The 21,667-nt window shown below is 37.1% G+C and overlaps 1 protein-coding gene across 2 annotated transcripts in view; it reads right to left on the bottom strand.

Annotated features, from left to right (window-relative positions):
• The window catches only part of CUNH3orf85 (chromosome unknown C3orf85 homolog), a 29,699-nt gene extending 8,402 nt beyond the window's left edge, over positions 1 to 21,297 (bottom strand). Inside the window, exons 1-2 of one of the 2 annotated variants that reach the window (XM_063225331.1) lie at positions 21,162 to 21,297; positions 20,626 to 20,681 (exon numbers count right to left, since the gene is read on the bottom strand). In XM_063225331.1, coding sequence (XP_063081401.1) covers positions 20,626 to 20,674 — 49 coding nt within the window. In that variant the 5' untranslated portion in view covers positions 20,675 to 20,681; positions 21,162 to 21,297. The remainder of the gene's footprint in view (positions 1 to 20,625; positions 20,682 to 21,161) is intronic. The other variant, XM_063225332.1, reaches the window with a different exon arrangement.
• Between the last annotated feature and the right edge of the window lie 370 nt (positions 21,298 to 21,667).

Here is a 21,667-nt window from a genome sequence, read left to right as displayed (position 1 = left end):
TCAAAATATTTACCTTTTGTAGTCATTTTGGCTTTAGAGAAGAATCAGATGTGATATGGTGCTAGGTACAATGAATAAAGGGGATGAAGATACATCATAATGTTTTTACAAGGGTAAATCCCATTGGACAGCATGCAGCAGCAGCAGAATTTAACATATTTTTGACTCTTACAAAAGAGGTTTCTAGAAACTGCTTCAGAAAGCAGCAAGAATGATGGGATAATTGTGCTTGGAGCAATGAGGAGCACTTTGAGGAGACTTCATAGCAATGTGTCTTTTATTGTAATTAATTTTAGAAATATGAACACTATATATTTTGATATCACTTATATGTATAGATAGAAATTAAGATGGCCATAAGGCATAATTGGCCTTTAGGAACTAAGTAAACAAGAGATTCAGAAGAGATGTTGAAAAATTTGTTAAAATTTTCAAAACTCTAAAAAATAAAAGGAAAAACATTCACATATAGGAGTCATTTTTAATATTATAATGTAGCAGAAAAATGCACCCTGCAGCCAGTGTACTTCAGCTTCTGTTAGCTGTTTCTCTGTTTCTTCCAGCTCTGTCATGGGCCCTGAGCAGACAGTACCCTATGCCATAAGAGATTTGACTGCGAATTCAACCACACATCCAGAAACTTCAGAACTGTGAACTGATTATTGACACCCGAACTGCCTGCTGGAAAGACACAAAAGATCTGCTACAATATCTGGCAGAAACTGGCTATCCTGGGAAAAGCTCAAATCTGCAAATAGAAAAATAAAAGGCACTCTAAGTTCCAACCTTGGGACTTCCAGATACAACTGCAATTCAATTTACTTGTAAATGATGACATGTGGCTTCAAGGATGCTTACTCAGACTGTCATCCCCTGGGAGTGCCCAGTGGCCTTCCTGTATAAACACTTGAACCCAATCACTAAGGGCCGCCTTCCCTTTACTTCTGCACTCTGACAGCCATTGGCCTTCTGATAAAATAACTGACAAGCTCACCTTAGTCCAAACCAAACTGTGCAAGTACCACATGCTATACTGGACCTCCACGTACCTGCCCACCAAGCTGAACCCACTGACCATAACTTCCTGGCACAGACTAATAAACTGTTCTCAAACTGACCAGACTTAAAAATGAACCACCTGCAGATTCTGAGAACACCCTGCTTATGGATGGACATAGTTCTGTTAGGAATACAGTCCATCCAACAGGATAGATATGAAGTGATCATCTTGGACAAAGTTATTTTGGCCAATGCTCTCCCACAGGAATGATCTACACAAGAAAGAACTAAACTATGGACTCTCATGTGGACCCTCAATTGATCTGAAAATTCAAGTGTCCACTGCTTCCTGTTGCTGTTTGGAAACCCACCAAAGCAATAAAACATCCTGAGACATGAAGGAAAAGACATCACACCCCATGCTTGACTAGTATCTGCTCCACTGTCTGCCACTGATACAAATCTGCACTCAAAACAACTGGTCCAGAGGTCTAAGGCCACTCTGGGGATCTGATTGACCAAACAATATCATTTTTTTTATTAAGGAGAAAAAGAAAAAGAAAAAAAAACAGAAATAGGGTACAAGTTATACAGAATTTCAGAAAAAATAAACAATAGGAAATCACTAGTTAATAGAATACATATTGTTATCTTAGAAATAGTTGTTCAAGTTACAAATTTAAAGCATATAAAGTGGACTTTTAAACAGTGAGACTGGAAACAGTTTTGTTCAATGATCCAACAAAACTCAGTAATATGGTTATCTATCCTATACACTAAAATATATATGCAGTTATATTCTTTAGAGCACTTTCTTTTCCTTTCTTTTGTACAATGACAATTACACATTTGGGTTTTATTACTCCCACAGTTCTTATTACTTTTTTTGAAGAGAGTAAAACCAAATGTGACATAACAGAACAGAGTCAGTCAGATCAAAAGGATGAATACATAATAGATAATGTAAAAACAAAATACTAGGTGATCAACAATGGTTACCATACTGCCTCTTGCTATCTTAAAAAGAATTGCCTATATCATCAGTTATAATAAAATTGAACAAAACAGTAACTAATAGAACCAAAACACTGGAGACATTACAGGGCTTTAAAAGAAGATAATAGTCAACTGGAATGGGCGTCATAATGAATATTATTGTCTTTACAGTTGTTGCCTATACTTTCGAAGTTGGTATTATCAAGCAAAGCAGAATAGAGGAAAATCAGTCAAAGCAAGATGGTGAGGGCTATACAGGGTTTCAAATCAAGTTAATAAGAAATCAAAGTGGGTTACTATAATGTATCCTGCTTTTTAAAAATTTTTTCCTTAATTAAACAGAAAAAAATAAAAAAGTAAATATTAAAAAAAAAGGAGACTGAGATAAAAGAGGGCATAACAACAAAACAGCACAGGTCAAAGCATAACCATTTAAGCAAAATAGTGTTTCACCACCAAGACATCCCGACATAAAAGTAGTTACCATAATGTCTCTTTCCTTGAAACCTTTAAAGAGTATAACTTCATATACTGTAGCACCAAACATCTCAAGTCCATGTAAAACTATTCAGGAGAATGAGTATTACAGGGTATTTAGAACCAACTATCAGAAAATGAACAATGGTTTCTGTATAATCTCCTTGTCCATAAAGGTTTTTGCTTATATTATCACATATAATAAAATGCAACAAGATACAACCTGTTAAGACAGATGGAGACAGAAGAATAAAAGCTTGATGGGACTTCAAAGCAAGATGATACTAAATCAGCACTAGCTATTATGATGTCTTGTTTTCTCCAAAATAGCTGTTCCTACCATCCAACCTTCTGTGCCTCATTTCTGTTGAGTTCTTTTTCTGTCGTTTGTTGTCAGTTTGTCGTCTTCATTTTGCTTTCTGCTCCATTCATTGTGGCTTCTCTGCCACTATTTCTGAAGTCTTGGTATTTTCCTTTTTTAGAATATCCTGCAGTATTCTCTGTAGAGTTGAATTGGTGGTTGCAAATTTCTTGAGTTCCTCTTTATCCTGGAAGCACCTTGTTTTTCCATCAATTTCTAGGGACAGTTGTGCAGGATATATCAATCTTGGCTGGAGGTTATTATCTTTCAAAGCTTGAATTATTTACCCCCACACTCTTCATGATTTGATGGTTTGTACCGAGAAGTCTGCTGTAATTCTGATGGGTGTTCCCTTGTAAGTGATCTGTTTCTTGTCTCTGACAGCTTTTAATATTCTGTTCTTATATTGGATTTCTGGAATTTTGGTTATTATATGCCTGGGTGTAGCTCTGTTTGGGTTGTACGTGGCTGGTGTCCTGTTTGCCTCATAGATCTGAGTATCTTTACCTTTTGCTAAATTAGGGAAATTCTCTTGAATTATTTCTGTGAATAGCTTTTGTAGTCCATTTGTTTGTGGCCCTACTTCTTTTATGTTTTTAATTCTTAGGCTATAGATCCTCTTATCATCTTCTAGCCTTTGTATTATTGTTGTTTGTTTTCTTGTTAATTTTAAGAAGTTTTTCACTTCATGCTCCCATATTACAAGTCTGCCCTCCAATTCAGATAATCTATCCTTAGTTTCTTTCAAGCTGTTATGCCAGCTTTCGATAGAGTTTTTTAGTTTCCTGGTAATCTCTTTGAACCTGCTTCATGTATTCTATGTTTTCTCTGTCAAACAATTCTCCCCTTTTTTTCTGTTCTTCCATTCCACCATCTGTTTTTTCTTGGGTGGTGCTTAGCATTTCTCTAACTATTCTACTTATATCTTGCTTTATTTCATTAAATACTTCATTTTTAAACTCGCACCTATTCAGACTGGCCCAAGACATTCCCTACCCGCATGATGAGGCAATAATGTAGAGTCCTGCTGTGATAATGCACCTACATTTGTAGACATACAATATATAGGCAACAAAGCTCTAAAATAGTAAAATAATAATAATAATAACAACAATAATAATAATAGCTCTGGAGATACCGCTTTATGTCTATTGGTGCCGTGTCTGATATTGCATGTTTTCTGTCTTCCTTTGCATTTCCCTTTCCTGGATCAGTATTCTTAGGATTGGGATTGAGGACCCTTTCTTGTTCCTTCCTCTTCCCATACTTTTTGTTCCTTCCATACAAGCGAATGTAGGAGGCCCAATTTTTTTCTCTTTCATTTAGTTTGTTTGAATTGCACCGGCTAAGTGTTCCTGCCCACTGCAGTGTACTAGGGAGACACAGACCTGGGCAGCCTCTGCTGGGCCCGCCCCTCTAGGTCAACCTACTGAAGGCTTCACCGCTAGGGTGTACCTCCAGGCGCTGGGACCTGGTTTGGGCTAGCCTACTGGGTCTTAGTCAGTGGCATCACGCAGGCCAGGCACTCCCCACCAATCCTGCTTGAGAGGGGAATATGTGCCTGAAGTCACTGCAGTGCCCAGTTCCAGCAAGTCTGCCCAGTCCCAGTATGTCCTTTGCTGGAGCCTCCTACTCTATGAAAGGGTCCCCGTTCTGCTCACTCACTGCAAGTTGATGTAGGGCTTCCTGCTAGTCCCGCTCTCAACTCCATTCACAGATTCCCACTCTCAGAGCTTTTGAGCGTCTCTCTCTCTGCCCTGCAGATTTGGATGCAACAGTGGCAGCAGGAAATTCAAATGTGGCTTTCAGTGGTACGGGTTCTAGCTTCTGCACTGAGATTTTATCTGTTCCTGTTATAGCACCAGGATTGGATTTCCAGTTGGTTTCTCTTAGCTTAGTTCATTCCTGGGTCAGCAAGGTGTATTTCCCCTTGCTTAGGACTCCTCATACCACAGCATTCCTGGATTCTAAGCAGGGTATCTCAGAGAGCCTCCATAGCTGCTGCTATGTATTCTCCATGTTCTTCCGGAAGTCCAAACAATATCGTTTAAAAACACTGAAATAAGCCTTTATAAGGGCAGAGATCTATTGGTGCTTATATGCACCTATTCAGACTGGCCCAAGACATTCCCTACCCGCATGATGAGGCAATAATGTAGAGTCCTGCTGTGATAATGCACCTACATTTGTAGACATACAATATATAGGCAACAAAGCTCTAAAATAGTAAAATAATAATAACAACAATAATAATAATAGCATATCCCACAGGAACAGCTTGTAACCATTTCCATAAAATTTAGCTAAAATATCAGCTATACCTAGAGATACCCCTACACACACGTATACACCAAGTGCATATTAACTACCTCTAGAACTTTTAAAGTTTCAGAAATACAGCCTTAAAGCTACCATTCCAGAGTTAAAAGAGCCATCCAGATGATTGCTGGAGAATTTACCTGAACCAGAGTGCTCCAAAGCTCACTCTGAAGAGATGTTATGTTGAAGACCACTATGAAGTGGCTCTGAGTAGGATTTAAAATTAACTAATTGGCTTGCCATGTTTATCTGTGAGTCTGTCCTAGGCCTAGGGACCTTAGCTGATGACAGGAGCTGATTCATAGTAAGTGAACCTCTGTGAATCACTGGTCCTGGCTGAGGCTTGTAGTGGCCTGTGAGGCCAGAGATACCTCAAAAGTCATGACAAGGCCACAGCTGCAGACACTTGGTTCAAAAATCAACTAAGTAGATAGAGACAGCAGCTGCAGGAATTACTCTTATAGTCTCACTTCTACCATGTCATGATGAAGATAAGATGATTCTCCTAAACTGACATGACTTATTACTTGGAGAAATCTTTGAAGTGACTTCCAACATCCTGCTCATTGCCTGTGTCTTCCTCAGTTTCCTTGCTCCTCATTTGGACCTAATAAATATGGGCAGTCCAGAGAAGTCTTTGTCTTAGCCCTCAGAGTCTCAAACTCAGCTAAAGGATTTTTACACTCCTGGAGCCCTAAAATTACCACTTGTCTTATTTATTTATGCACTTGTTTGGGAAATTGGGGATCCAGGTCAGAACCTGATAATGATGCACTCAAAGACCTGCTCTAGTCACTCCATATGTTGATCAGTAATACATGGCTGAAGCCTGAGGACACTTTTCACAGGATTGCTCTATATCTCCTGCATTATTTCTCTGGATTTTTCTCTCTTTCAGTCTGCTTACCCCAATCCTTGCTTTCATTTAAGCTTGTGTATGTATTTGTAGCTACTCACCCTCCCTTTAACTGTGGTTTTTGCCTAAGCTCTATGGGTACCTGCCTCAAGATAATAGAAAATATAATTAACCAAACACTTGACTAAGATTTGTTGAGAACCCAAGGCACATTGGCACTCTTCTAGATCAGATTAATTCCCTCACTTCCTTGCCAGAGTAACAGTAAATCATGACTACTAAAGGGGAAACATATCTCTTCAAAAAAGCAACTTAGAAAGAGATACTATAATGAGGGAATAAACCACAAACTCCTGGTAGCACTTTACAATCTCAGGGACCTTGGCTAGGGCTCACCCTAGGATCACTGACAGCCCCAATGCTACTGCTGCCTAGTTGAACCTTGTCTCAGAAGATCACACGTAATATGCCCAGCAAAGATTTGCCAGGCAAACTAAAAGAGGGGGAAAATGTATCAGCAAATGCTCTCCCAGGCAGTGTACTTCAGTCTCTGTTAGGTGCCTGTTGCAGTTCCTGTTACTTCTGTTTCTTAGAAATGGCTGATTACTATGGTGCATAGATGGTTACTATAACACATATTGTAGGAACCAGCCAAAGACAGCTAAATACTCTGCTTTTTTGCTTGCAAATCCCATAAAAATCTCCCTCCCCTAGGGTTCAGTTTCTGACATATTTTAGAAGTCAAAAAGTGCTTGTTTATACAAATAAATCTGCCTCCAAATCCTGTGTAACATTTTGATGTTTCTGTTTGCTATTATAGCAAGTAAAATGCTCACATTCCAGGTTCTTATTTTCTTAGACCTGATTTTTTTTTTTGGTAAGTAATTTTCTTAAAATCAGTGAAATGGATTTTTATCTTTGGTCACCAATTCAAAAATTTATGCTGGAAGAAGGAGCAGTTCTATGTAGTATGATGGATTCTATTTCTTTTTGGGTACAGTTGAGAGAGAAGGAAAGAGAAGAATGCAAAGTGTTTGTGTTATGAGAAAGAAAATAAAGGAAAGAATAAGAAGACAAAATAATTATAAAAGCAAGAGAAGAATCAAAGAAAGGAATAAAAGGAAAGAGAGAGAAAAAAGGGAGATAACAATTGACAGAAGAGGGTTCTGGGGATATAACTCAGTGGCACAAGTATCTGCTGGCATGCTCAAGGTCCTGAGTTAGATTCTTGGTACCAAAAATGAGGGTAGGGGTCCCAGGCAGAGGTTCCTGGGGCTGGGAAGAGCCACAGACACAAAGGGAAGAAAGTGGCACATGAGCAAGTGAAGCTTCACCTGTGTTGACACCCACTCCCAATCTCTTGAGCCATCACTGAGCCCTGCCTCTTGTCAGCCGAGGAGCACCATTATACTCTCAAAGGATCACAGATCCTACTGTGAGCTGCACATGTACAGAATCAGTCTAGGCTGTGTTCTCCCTGTGAGCATCCAGTGCCCAGAGTTCTAAAGTGGAGCTGAAGTAATAACGCTAAACAAATATTCCTGAGATTAACATTTTGCAGGATGTGATTAAAATGATCAACCACATCAAATCACATGTCCTTTACTCACGTTTTTTGTGCAGCTCTGTGAGAAGATGGACACAGAGCATACATATCTCTGCTTATACACAGAAATTAAATGGCTTTCTAAAGGTGGACCACTAGCCCAAGCTTTTGAGTTACAAGAGTTGCTCCACAGATTCCTTTTAAAAAAAATAGCCATCACTGGTCATATAGTTTAGTAATCCAGAATGAGATGTAAAACCTGCTTACTCATGTGATTTGTTGAACCTGCTTAGTGAACTCAGTCTTACAACTGTGTTTAATTCAGCAGATAAAGGACTGTTTTCAAAATTGTTATGGCTGATACATTGTGTCAACTTGAAAAATTTAGAAGTTTTAACTGAGAGACTCAGCAGGAAGACAAAGTTCTTACTTTGTAAATATTCTCATCCTGTGCAAGAGGAGGGCACAGATGTTTTGTGAGTGATACACCTGCCCTGGGATGTGGGGTGCCCTGTGTACAATGTAAGGAAGGAGAAGATGCTTGTTTTCTCCCTTTGCTCTGGCTACTGCCTTGAAGTGTTGCCCCAGTGCCATGACACCTTGCCTTTGAGCTAGCTGATTATGGACTCAAACCTTCACAAACAATGAGCTAAATAAACCTTTCCTTTCTTCATTTTGGGTAGTGGGCATTTTGTCTCAACAAGGATAGAAAAGTAACCAAGACAAAAACCAAACTGGAATTACGATAGTTGACAAGTAAACATTGGGATTTTTGATACCTTTTAAGCATTAACAGAGATTTTGAAAGATTTTGAGCCATCTGATACAGGATCACCTATTTCAGCTTTCAAAAGGGTTTACATATTACTTTTCAGCCAGAGAAGAGCCTAGACTGGGAAAGAACAGATCCACAACTCACTTTGGAATAAGCCGACTATCTCTGTGTTAGAAATGGATCAACTGCTTGGCATAATAAATAACAGTAGCCTTAAAAGTCTGTTTGTGATCACTTTACATCTCCATGTGTTCTGGATGGAAATCAAGATGGAATATTTTGAGATTGTTATAAAGACACCAAAGAGCCTGCTTCCATCTCCAACATGCTTTCTTTGTGACATGGAGCTTCCTGTAGTGATAGCAGCCAACCGGACATAAGTAGCACACTTCAGGTGTCACTGTCTACCATCACCCCCGATGGGATCATCTAGTTTGAGGATAAGAAGCTCAGGGCCCCCACTGATTCTGCATTGTGAGGAGCTATATAATTATTTCATATATTATATTAAAATGTAATTATAATCAAAATAAAGTGCACAAAGAATATAATCCACTTGAATCAGTATGAAAAAACACCCTCCATGTAACTGTTCCCTGGTACATTAGGGGCTTCTGGAAATGTGAACTGGGCAAAGGAGGAAAGATAAAAAGGATAATGAGGGTGGACAGAAGAGAAATGGAAAAACCAAAAAGGGGACTGAAATTTCAGAACCAGCTTTCCAATACACATCAGTTTGAGTGTTCATTAATAGGCTATTTTTGTAGTTAAACTTTAACTCAGAAATTTCTTCTTTTTGACCTTAGAATTGCTGAAATGTTGAGTGTTTTGAAAAATAGCCAGTACCATTGAGCTTAACTTACGTTTTTAAAATTTATTGTCAAAACACATCCTACAGCATATGTGCTCACACACATTACCACATAATTTCTTTGGATATATTTTTGGAGCTGGCAGGGATTTTATCAGCTTTTAATTGAGTGGACCAAGAAATTTGTAACTCACGAAAGATAATGTTTCTATTTCTGGACCACACTCAGGTATCTGATGGATAGCCACTCCAGGAATACAACAAATGATGCCTTCTAGGTAGAAAAATAATTGCTCTACATCTGAAATGCTTAATGAACCTAGTCATAAGCAATGACATTTTTCCCAGCCAAATTATTCCCCAGTTTATTGTACTTCATACTTTCTTAAGGGCATCAGTCAATCTTTTAGTAAGTAGGTATTTTAAGAATGAAATTTTATCAAATAAATTAAAATTGCATCAGGGAGTACAAACTCTCTAAGGAAGCAGAGTGCTCCAGCATGAAGAGGAAGAGCCACTCCTGTGGCTAAGAAGGGAGCATGAGGAGCAGGACCAAAGGCACAGAGCTCATCATGGAGAAGGGACTGTGAACTTGAAAGCCCTGGTCATAAGAGAAAACAAAATTTCTTTCAGGACAAATTGGCATTTGCTACTCACTGGGGAGTAAAGATCAAGGACTGGAACTGTGAGAGGAAAAACAGTGCAAAGCAGTCTATGTTTATTCCCACCTGTAAATCAGAAATCATACTTGTACTTTATAAATAGATCCGATTGCAGGTCAGCAGTGTGGGTATGATTCCCAAATCACTGTCTGCAAAGGTCAACTCCAACATCCAGATCGAATCAGATGGACAGAGTTGACTTAGAATTCAACATAATACCAAGTGGGGAGCCCCAAACAGAGAGAGACGAATTCTCTCATTCCAAGAAGAAATTAAGGTGACTTGCTGACCATCTGAGGTCCTGCCGCAACTGGCTGAGTTCCTGCTGCGACTTGCCAGGGGTTCTGCTGCGACTTGCCGAGGTCCAGCTGTGACTTGCCAAACCATCCGAGGTCCTGCCACTTCAACTCACTGGAGGCGCAGTTACTTTGAGTTCAGGGGTCATCAAGCCAAATGGAGAGCTGAGTTGGTGGGGAGCCTACATCAACCTGTGGTGAGTGATGGAAGTGAAGCCATTCCATAAATAGGGGGGCCCCACCAGACAACATTCTGGGATCAGGCAAAATTGGCAAGTACAAGGGGCAGCAGTGATTTCAGTCAATTGTTCCCTTCCTGAACGGGATTGGTGGAGTGTGCTAGACCTGGGTCATGTAACCTGGCTGAGATCCAACAGGTTATCTGAGGTCAAGTGCACACTAACCTCAGTGGCGCAGTGGATGGTCCAGAGGGAGGCAGCACAAAGTAATACAGTAGTGCAGGTCACAGCAGCTTGACTAATCTGGACAGGAGGGGCCAGCATACGCAGTCCCTGTCTGCAACTTACTAACACACTGCAGTGTGAAGATTCATCTAGCCAGCGCACTTCAGAAGAATTATAACCAACAAAGAAAGAAACTGGGGCCTCCTGGAAGAAGCAAAAAAAGATGGGAAGAGGAAGCCACAACAAAAAGTCCCCAGGCCCTAACCCTGAGAACATTGACCCAGGACAGGTAAATACAAAGGAGAATGAGAACAGCAAACATACAATATCAGACACAGTGCAAGTGGACATAAAGAGATATATTCGGGACCTCATAGACGAGTTCAAAAGTGAGATATTTAGCCAAATAAAGCAAGATATAAGAAGATTAATGAAAGAGATGCTAAGCACCCCTCAAGCAGACACAGATGGAAGAAGGGAGGAGCTCAAACACAGGACAGAACCATTTGGTGAAGAATATAAAAAATTATAGAATACATGAATCAGATTCAAAGAGATCAGGAGGAAATTAAAAACTCTATGGAAAGATGGCAAATCTGCTTGAAAGAATCTAAGAAGAGATTATCCAAACTGGAGGACAATTTTGCAATGTGGGAATATGAAAGGGAAAACTTTTTTAAAATAACAAGGAAACAAACAGTAACAATACAAAGGCTAGAAGATGACAAGAAGATCTACAACTTGAGAATAAGGAATGTGAATGAAGAAGCAGGGGTACAAACAAAGGAACTACAAAGGCTATTCCCAGAAATAGTTAAGGAAAACTTCCCAAACATAGGAAAAGGAAATGATATTCTGATATATGAGGCATACAGAACTCCAGCCACCTACAATCAAAACAGAGCTACACTCAGGCATATAATAATCAAGATCCCAGAAATTCAATATAAGAACAGAATATTAAAAGCTGTTAGAGACAAGAAACAGATAACCTACAGAGGGAGGTCCATCAGAATAATGGCAGACTTCTTAACATAAATCATCAAGTCAAGAAGAGCCTGGAGTGAAATATTCCAAGCTCTGAAAGAAAATAACCTCCATCCCAGGTTGATATACCCTGCTAAACTGTCTCTAGAAATTAATGGAGAACAAGATGCTTCCAAGACAAAGAGGAACTTGGGAAATTCGCAACCACCAATCAAACTCTACAGAGAATACTTCAGGGCATTCTAGAAAGAGAGAAAAGTACTAGGATTCCAGGAAGAGTGGCAGAGAGGCCTCAATGAATGGAGCAAAAAACAGAATGAAGAAGATAAGCAGACAACTGATGACAAAAAAAGAGCATAACAGAAAGCAGGCAGAGAAGATCTTATTCAAAACTGATATGATTGATAGTATCCAGTCTGAGAGTATAGGCAACTACACTGAAGATGACAAGACTCAATGATACACACTCTGGTTTGATAACTGCTGATTTTTGAAGTTCTATACTATATACAAAGTTGTGTTTTTATTAATACTGTTATGTACTGACATATTCAATTATACTTTGTCTGATGATATAGCCAATTCTATTGGAGATAACAAGAGACAACACAGGAACTATGGTAGAATGATTCATACTGTGGTCTTATAGGTTTATTTCATTTCATGTGTTTATAGGGATATGTTTTGTTTTGCCTTGCTTTGTTTTATTTCTCCCTCTAATATAGAAAAGATAGAAATACATGTTAAGACTCATGCATGTGTAGAATCTATAAACAGTTTATGAGAACTGATCATATAACACATCATAAAATGAACAGATACTCTGAAGCAAAAGAGTCACTAAAATCCTAGTGCTGACCCTGGAGTGTCATAATGTGAAACCGAGCAATAGTATTCTTTGTTCAGAGTGATATTAGCCTGCTTGGGTTTATTCAGTCTCATCATAATTGAAGATATGCATAACTGCATGTATGTTTAAGTGCATAGGATTGATAAATATTTCTCAGTTTTTGTTGGATAGTTGAACAGAACTGGTTGCAATCTCACTGTTTGAATCCCCACTTTATAAGCTCCACTTAAGTATCTTGAATAACTATTTGTAAGAAGACAATCTGTAATCATCACCTAGTGATTTCTTACTGTTTATTTTTCTTTGAAATTATGTATTATTTCTAACCATTTTCTGTTTTGTTTAGTCTTTCTTTAAATTAAATTTTTAAAAAAGTCACTACAGTACCCAGTGCTGATCATGGAGTGTCATGATGTGAAATCCAGCAATACTATTATTCTTTGTTCAGGATAATTTTATCCTGCTTTAGTTTGTTTAGTCTAAACATAAATGATGATATGGATAACTGCATGTATGTTTAAGTGTATAGGATTGACAACCATGTTACTAAGTTTTTGTTGGACAGTTGAACAGAACTCTTTGCAATCTCGCTGTTTGAATTCCCACTTTACATGTTCCATTTTTGTATCTTGAAAAACTATTTGTAAAACGACAATATGTAAACATCAACTAGTGATTTCTTACTATTTACTTTTTTCTCTGAACGTATTATTTCTACCTATTTTCTGTTTTGTTTAGTCTTTCTTTAAATAAAATTTTATAAAAAAGAAAAAATATCAGGAGGACATCATTGAGGAGGATAAAGAGATCCATTTTTCTGTAATTTTAGCAGAAGAGCAAAGAAAGATGTATCTTTAAAAAATATACGCAGATTACCAACAACCAAAAATCATCTACTGAATTCTTAATGTATGAGTATTGGTTTACTTAGTGCAATATTTTAAAATACATTTGTTTTCCCTATTTTTTCTTTATGTTTGCTTGTTCACAAATAACTTATTGGGTAGAATATGTTGATTTGAGCACTGTCCTTCACCATTTATACAACTAGGAGCTGTTATCTGAAGTCCTTGGTTGGGCACTAGTGCTGCTTCATTTTGTCAAATAAGTTCACACAGCCCCAAACACCTCATCTGCTCTTGGGGGAGACAATGGCTAAGCTACTGACTATATGTCTTTTCTTAGTTTTATTTTCATTGTATTTTAGTAGTGCATGTCAGTATTACATTCTCTGCTTCTTCAGGAGGAGGTCTTATCTATACTCTGATCCCTATCTTACCTCTGGGTGGTGCCAGAGGGAGCAGATTGTGTCGTGAAAGGAAGAACACATAGCATTTCGATATGAATGCAGGCTCCACCACTGACCAGCTATAAAGTTAGGTCACATAACTAACTTCTCTAAGCCCTGAGTTTCCTTTTGGCAAGACTGGATCCACGGCCTAAGTCTCATAGTGATCATGATAAGTGACACAAGATAACATATGTAAAACTCTTGACATGTAAAAGAACTTCAAATCATAGAATCCTTGCAGGTTTTATTACAGAAAAAGGCAATTCTTAATGTAAGGGCTCAAGGGAGATAAATATAATTCCACTACAGCACTTGAATATTTAATACCCTGACCAGAGAATCAGTCTCAATGCATATGTATTATTATTTTGAAAAAAAAATCATTGAGATAACTTGAGAACTGTGTTTATGCATTTAATCACCTGAACAAGTGGCTTGGCTGGCCATCATTTTTAGCTATAGTGTCACCATCAGGAAAATGGAAAATGAGACTTTTCACCATCAACCTTAAATCAAGTTCCAAAGAAAAGTAATTGGTTAGACAATTAACCTGTAATGAAGAAAACTTTCCAAACATATATAGTAAAAGTATACAAACTGCTTTAAGAGTACTTTTCATAGAAGGGTAAATTTCAAGAAGAAGGGCTCCAGAGAAATGCAGATATAAAAAAGGAAAAAAGAAGCAAAAGAAGTTGATTCAAGCTACTGTTTCCTATCATAGAGCTATTCAGTTTGAAAAGTATCAGGTAGGCTGGTTCTCAGTGTAACGAATGAGCCTGACTCTGAAGCTTTCAAGTTCCTTAGTTCAAGTAGCAACTCTTCTCTCCTGAGGTCTGGAGAGCTGGCTCAGCAGGGACCACTGCTTCTCCGTCTGCACTTTCTCGTTCCCACCTTGTTTTTCTAAAACATTTAAAAAGTGAAATCAGAATGTCTGTCGGTAGATATTTGTATCTTAGCTGAGGTTGATTTAAACTGGTGTCTCAGAAACTGCTTTAGGTTCTTTAAAAAGTTTTGCGGAATCAGGTTCCTCAGCCAGGTGCCACCCAGCAGCACTCACAGGGGAATGTGGTGCCTCAGCCTCGTAGGCATCCAGGTCAATCGTGTGGTCACTGAGGATGCGAAGCATGGCACTGGTTGTCACTAGCCCATGCCTTTGAGCTCCAGGGTGCCCTAAGCACTTGCCTGAGTGAGTCTAACTCACTGGAGATAAGGACAGGATCTGGGATTGTGCATCCCTTGGTGATGACTGCTTACTTAATAATGACTAAACTTTTCTAAATCATTTACAGTACTTAAACATGATACAAATGCTGTGACTAACAGTCTTTATTACAATTGTTTCTGGCAGAACTTTTGCCATGCTGCCTATGCCTATCACAGAGGGGAGTCTGATTGCTTCCCCATTTACCAACAAGGACATGCCTTTGTTTAGATGGTTGCCTGGGTCCTTTGGAACAGGGGCACCTCACAAACCCACAGACCATAAAGTTAGATAGAGAAAACTGTGATTTGCCAAAACACCAAACTGCAAATTGAGCCAGGTGCGGTACCATATTCCTATAATCCTAGCGCTTGGGAGCCTGAGGCAGAAAAATCACAGCAAGTTCAAGGCCAGTCTGGGCTATACAGTGAGTTCAAGGCCAGTCTGTACTAGTGAGATCATGTCTCAAAAAACAAAAAACGAAAATCCTACAGATTCCTTGTTTCAATTACGTGTACATTTCATAGATTAAATAGATTTTATCATCTGTGGACTATTTGTGTTTGCAATTTAACTTAGAATTATTTTAAATTTATATTTTATATTTGACTTCATTTTATTTTAATTTGAAGTAAATTGTTTAATTTTTACATTCAGGATCATTTACTGTAAATTGCAATATAACTGCTGTGAAATGCTCAAATGAAGATAATACGAAAAAAATCTTGGCAGATCCTGGAAAGAAATCACTCATTCAAAAATGCAAATTTTTTTTTGGACTCATTTTTTTTCTTTTTTTCCTTGTACTTTTTTCTTCATAGGTATTAGTGGATTTGAGCATTTTTTCTTTTTCCTCTTTTTTTGTTTAATTTTTCTTTCTTTACTCATATTTTTAAATTTTAACACTCTTTTCTTTTTTTCACTTTCTTGCTTAATCTTTTTTTCTTTCTTTCTTTCTTTTTCTTATACCAGGGATCAAACTCACAACCTCACACTTGCCAGGCAGACACTTGTGCTGCTGAGCTAAATCTTCAGCCTGTTCTTGATTATTCTTGTGTGTTTATCTAATTCTATTAATTTCATTTTACTCCTTAATGAGGTCCTTTATCCTATTTTTCTGTCTTCCTTCTCATCTTCCATTGCTTAATTTTTCAAATTATTCATCAGGCTACCTTTAGGCTCTCTTAGCTTTGCTAGCATAACCATTAAGTGTTTTATCTTTAGTTAACCCTATTTTATTACTGTTCAGCTCTTTTTTATTGTTAGAGGAGATGTAGTTGTTCTATTTAGTAGATACATATTACATGTCAATATTTGTTCATACAAAGACAAGATCTTAAAAGCTGTTAGAGAAAAGTAGCAAATCACTTATAAAGGTAAGCCCATTAAAGTTACAGCAGACTTTGTCTTAGTGCACATACAATAATTGTAGATCCTTTTTATGGTTGAGTGGCACACTGTTGATATTTAGGGTATGTAAATATCCAGTTTGTCTTTGACACTATTAATGTCATTGGTTTTGATGCTATTGCCATGAGGTATACTTGTTATTATTAACAAATTTTCTATGTATCCTAATAGCTATATTACCTTTGTGTCATTACAGCATTATGGTCCATCCCTGGAAACTGGGTACTGGGCCAATTATATTGCCTCCTCACCTCCCAAATAAACAGAGGCAGTCAGATTTTGAGACAGATATAAAGGACAATAGATAGTGATACCCAGAGTGCATTACTGAGAAAGAGATTCTTCCTATAGAGATCTATGAACCAGCAATAAATTCTTTCCACTATAAGCAACCACAAACCTCAGCACAAAACAAAGCAAAGCACACCATAGAAACATGAAAAGACAAGATAATAAAATGCCTCCAAAAACTCCCAGCTCCCCCAAAGCCAATCAATGGGGCACTGAGAGGAGGAAATCAAAAGCCATGCAGCTGAATGATTCACAAGAATAGTGAAGGTTATAAAGTCTGGTATGGTGGTACACACTTTTAGTCCCAGCATTTGGGAGGCTGAAGGAAGATCACCATGAGTTCAAGGCTAGATGGTAAATTCAAGGCCAACCTGAACTATATGGTAAGACCCTGTCTTGACAAAAAATATGATAAAGATCAGAAAGGTCCTCAGTGAATTAAAAGAAGATATAATTAAAGACAAAATAGACATAATGAACAAAAAGATCATTGCATTTACAGAAGGTACTAATACAATGAATGACTAGCTTAGCAAAGAAGAGTCTATGAAAAGTTTTTACAGAGTAATCCTGGAGAACAGACATTCTATTGAAGACAGGGACAGAACTAACCACTGCGAGGAAAGCATGTGACAACTAGAAGATAGAGGCCAATGATGGAGAGATACCTTAACAATAACAACAGAACTTAAAAAATGAATCCAATGGCTGCTAGATGATGTAAAGACTAATCTAGGATTAAATAGAATTGATGAAAAATCATGAGATACCACCCTAAATATAGGAAAAAATTAAACATACAGATGAGTGAGGTATGTAGAACACCAAATACCCATTATCTACAAAGAACCTCTCTACTATACACCATTGTTAATGTTCTTGAAGTTCATACAAAGACAAGATCTTAAAAGTTGTTAGAGAAAAGTAGCAAATCACTTATAAAGGTAAGCCCATTAAAGTTACAGCAGACTTCTCAACACAAAACTTAAGTGCAGGGGTGTAAAACTTAAGAGCTTGGGGTGTAATGGTGTAGGTCCTATAAGAAAACAACTTGCAACCTTGACTTTTATATCTGTTTATGTTTCAAAATTGATGAAAATGTAAGACATTTCAATGAAATAGAGTACCAAAAAAATCAATCATGAACATCAAGCCAGCACTCAAAAAAAAAAAAAAAAAAAAAAGAAGTTTGAAGGATATCACAGAAAGAAACAGTGGGTCAGGGATTTAGCTCAGTGGCGTAAGAGCTTGCCTGGCAAGTGCAAGGTCATGAGTTTGATCCCTGGTACCAAAAAATTTAAAAAAAAATAAAAAGACAACGAAGCCAACAATTGCAAGGTCTAATTGTGGATGAATGTATCAGGCTGAAAGTTCAGTTAAATGAAAAAAATCATTAATAAGAAAATAAAGCAATGACAAAAATAAGTCAGTATCATTCAGTAATAAACTCTCAATATAAATATTCTAAGTTCCTCAAAAAATACACACCTGGACAATGTAGCAAGAAACAAAATCCAATGTGTGTTGTATACAATAAAGACATTTAATCTGCAAAGAAATTCACAGTTTAAAGGTCAAAGGATGGAAAACAATACTTCATGTAATGGGAAGAAAAAGCAAGCAGAAGTAGCTGCCTTATTTTCAGACAAAATTGACTTCAACCAAAAGTGATTAGAAGAGGCAGAGCCTACAGTTCTATAGGAAGAGATAACAATAATACATACATATATATATATATATATATATATATACAGTGAATATCAATATAAATTGATAAAATGAGCATCACTGACATAAGAGATCAAATAAACATCAAAGACAATTATAATGTGGGACCTCAACACTCCACTATCACAAATAGATAGGTCAATTAGACAAATTTCAACAAAGAAACCTCAAAGTTGGGCCAAATCTTGGAACAAATGTATTTTATTTATATCTACAGTGCATTTCACCAAACAACAATGGAATATTCATTTTTCTCAGGGGCCCATGGAACCTTCTCCATAATAGATCACACGCTAGGTGTACTTAAATTGCAAAAGAGTCAGAATTATCCCATGGTTAATTACCAGAATTTAGTGTAATTGAACTAGAAGTAGATGGTAAAAAAAACCCACAGAAATTATGCAAATCAATGAACATTTTAAAATATCCTCTTTAATAATCAATAAGTCATAGAAGATATCATGGGAGAAATTATATAGTTTCTAGACTCAAACAAAAATGTCAGTACAACATACAGAACCTATGGGACACAATGAAAGCAGCCCCAAGAAGAAAGCCTACTGCTGGAAAGTTTAGATCAGAAGAACAGAATAAGCCCAAATATGTGATCTAATAATGCATCGCAAAGTCCTAGAAATGTATGAACAACCCTAATCCAAAGCTAGTACAAGGAAGGCAAGTATAAAGGTTACAGTAGGAATTAATGAATTTGAGACCAAAAAATTAATGAAGAATCATTGAATTCAAGATCTGTTTCTTTAAAAGAATAAACAATCTTTACAGCCAATCTTACCAAAAAAGCAAAGAAAAGACCAAAATTAATGCAATTAAAAATAAAAAAGGCAAAACTCAGGTCATCAATTACAACTTTGAGAACTTATATTCTAATAAAGTGGTAAATTTAGGAGAAATGGGTAGATTCCAAGATACATGTGGACCAACCAGAGTGAACCCAGAAGACATAAAGAGGCAAAGACAGTTTTAAAAAAGCATTGAAAATACCAGCTGAGTACCAGGTCCTGGTAAATGCACTCCTGAATTCTTTTTTTAAAAACTTTTAAGAAAAGAAAAAGTTTTTAAATTAAAAAAATGAAAATTTCAAAATAAAATATCAGGAGGGTAACAGTAGTTAAAACATTTTGTATTGTTCTCTTTTTTTGGTACTGGGTGTTCCATTCAAGACCTTGTATTTTCAAAGTAGTTAATCAAAGTACAAGATGTCTTGCTGTGTAATTCAGGCTAACTTTGAACTCATCATGTAGTCCTAGTTGGCCTTGAACTCCCAACAAGCCTCCTGCCTCAGCTTCCCAAGTGCTGGGATCCTTAAACTCTTTAATTAAATGGAAAGGAAAGGAATATTCCCAAAGTCATTCCTGGAAGTGATTTCCTTGATTCTAAAACCAGAAAGAGACCCAATCAAAAAGAACTACAGGCTGATCTTTTTAATAAACACTGACACAAAAATCCTCAACAAGACACTGGCAAACAGGATGCAATGTATCATCAAAAAAGATCAACATTGTGACCAAGTACGTTTCATCCCAGGGATGTGAGAATTATTCCACACATGCAAATTGATAAATATAGTGGCTATTACCAAGGAATCAAATAATAACCATTTCTGGCAAGGCTGCAGGATAAACATTTTTGGTAGAATGTAAACCAGAACAACATTCATATGCATGAACACAAATAGATATATATCTTTTTCTGCCTCTGGGCTGTGCTTCAAACAAAACGTTTTTTTTTTTTTTTTTTTTTTTTCATAGATCTCAAGCTTATCATCAGCTTTATTTTGATTTAAGCATCTCTAACAGGTAATTTTAATGTACACTATTGTAATCAGTCTTAACGTTTTCAAAAAAGAAAACAAATTATCTCTCACTTCTGTTTAGATATGAACCAAATTACAGAGCAATTTGGCAATGATCCTCCCGGCCTCTGTGCCTTCCTTGTTCTGCCTTGAAACATTGCATCTCTCAGTTCTGCTCAAAGAAGGTTAATTAATTCATTCTCCCAAAGTGTTTTAAGGTCTTTTCTAGTGGTACCGTGTGAGTATTACACTTTCTAAAAGACACTTAAAATTTTCCTTTGTTCAAGGACACTGGAGCTTTTCTTTGAAGACAGCAATTAAATAGACTGCTTAGCAAAAGTAGCATGTTAATATGTTAATACATAATCAGTGATAAAATGATCATACACAATATTAACCCATTCAAAACCACAGCATGACACCATTGCTTGGTTCTCTCAATGCTTTAGAATATGTCTATGGATAAAACACATGCATTTCTTTAAAACGTTAAAGGATTATAACTTGATAGTTATAAAAGGTATGATAAATAAAAAAGGAATAGGCTCTTACCTATTAGCAGTGTTGAACACAGGACTATCTGAAGCACTTTATAGCCCATGATCCTGCTTTGGAAAGAAAAGATTTATTTTAACTTAGCCCAGACAAAAAGGATGCATCAGGCATTTTTCAGGAGTATAAAGCATTTGCTATATATCTGGAAGCGTTGTGAGCTAAGACAACTCAGAGAAAGGCTGGTACTTAGGGTGGCTTTTTATATAAATGTCCTGCCTTCTTACCCTTTGGACTTTCTGAACTGACATTTTACAAGCTGCCCTTACATGAGCCATTTATTTATTTACTAATTTTCCTATCAGATATACTAATGTAATATTAAAGCATATGGAAAACCAGATCATTCATATATTCCTAGTGAAAAATTTAAAATATCACAGTAGATTTAGAAGAGTTTGACAGTTTTGTAAACGTCAGAGCATGCAGTTTCTATCCAATTCAGTAATTGTGCTACTGTCTTAGTTACTTTTTACTCATCACTGAGACAAAATACCTGAAGCCCAAAGTTGGGAAAGGAAAGGTTTATTTCTTACAGTTTTTGGAGGATTCAGTCAATACTCAGTTGGCTCCAGGGCAGGCTGGCATGGCAGGGCTGCAGTTCATGGCGGCTGCAAACAGCAAGGCAGAAACGGGCAAAAGAGAAAGACACACCTTCTTCCTGCCATTACATTATATCCTGGCTCCACCCTTATGTGGGTGTAGCACTGACACCATCAATCCAAGCACTACACAATGAACCAATCACAAATGTACAATGCAAATGCATAAGGCCTGGGGGCCACCAACATAAACCATGACAACTACTACTCATTTGTTTTAACAAATGAAAATTTAAATTCACAGGAAAACCTATATATGAACATTGATAACATCTTATTAATAGTGGGAAAATCTGTATATAAACCATACATCATTTAACACTCAATATCAAATTGTGATACATCTGTAAGTATGGATTAATATCAGCAATAAAATAATGACTATTATTTATGTACACAATAATATGGGTGAATTTCAAAGGGCTTCAAAAAGTGAAAAA

The sequence above is a fragment of the Cavia porcellus genome, unplaced genomic scaffold, assembly GCF_034190915.1.
Source record: "Cavia porcellus strain 051 isolate PalLab524CR breed Dunkin Hartley unplaced genomic scaffold, mCavPor4.1 scaffold_15, whole genome shotgun sequence".
Taxonomy (NCBI): Eukaryota; Metazoa; Chordata; class Mammalia; order Rodentia; family Caviidae; genus Cavia; species Cavia porcellus.
Note: the sequence above shows the minus strand (reverse complement) of the source record. Positions and strands in the feature narration are given on the sequence as shown.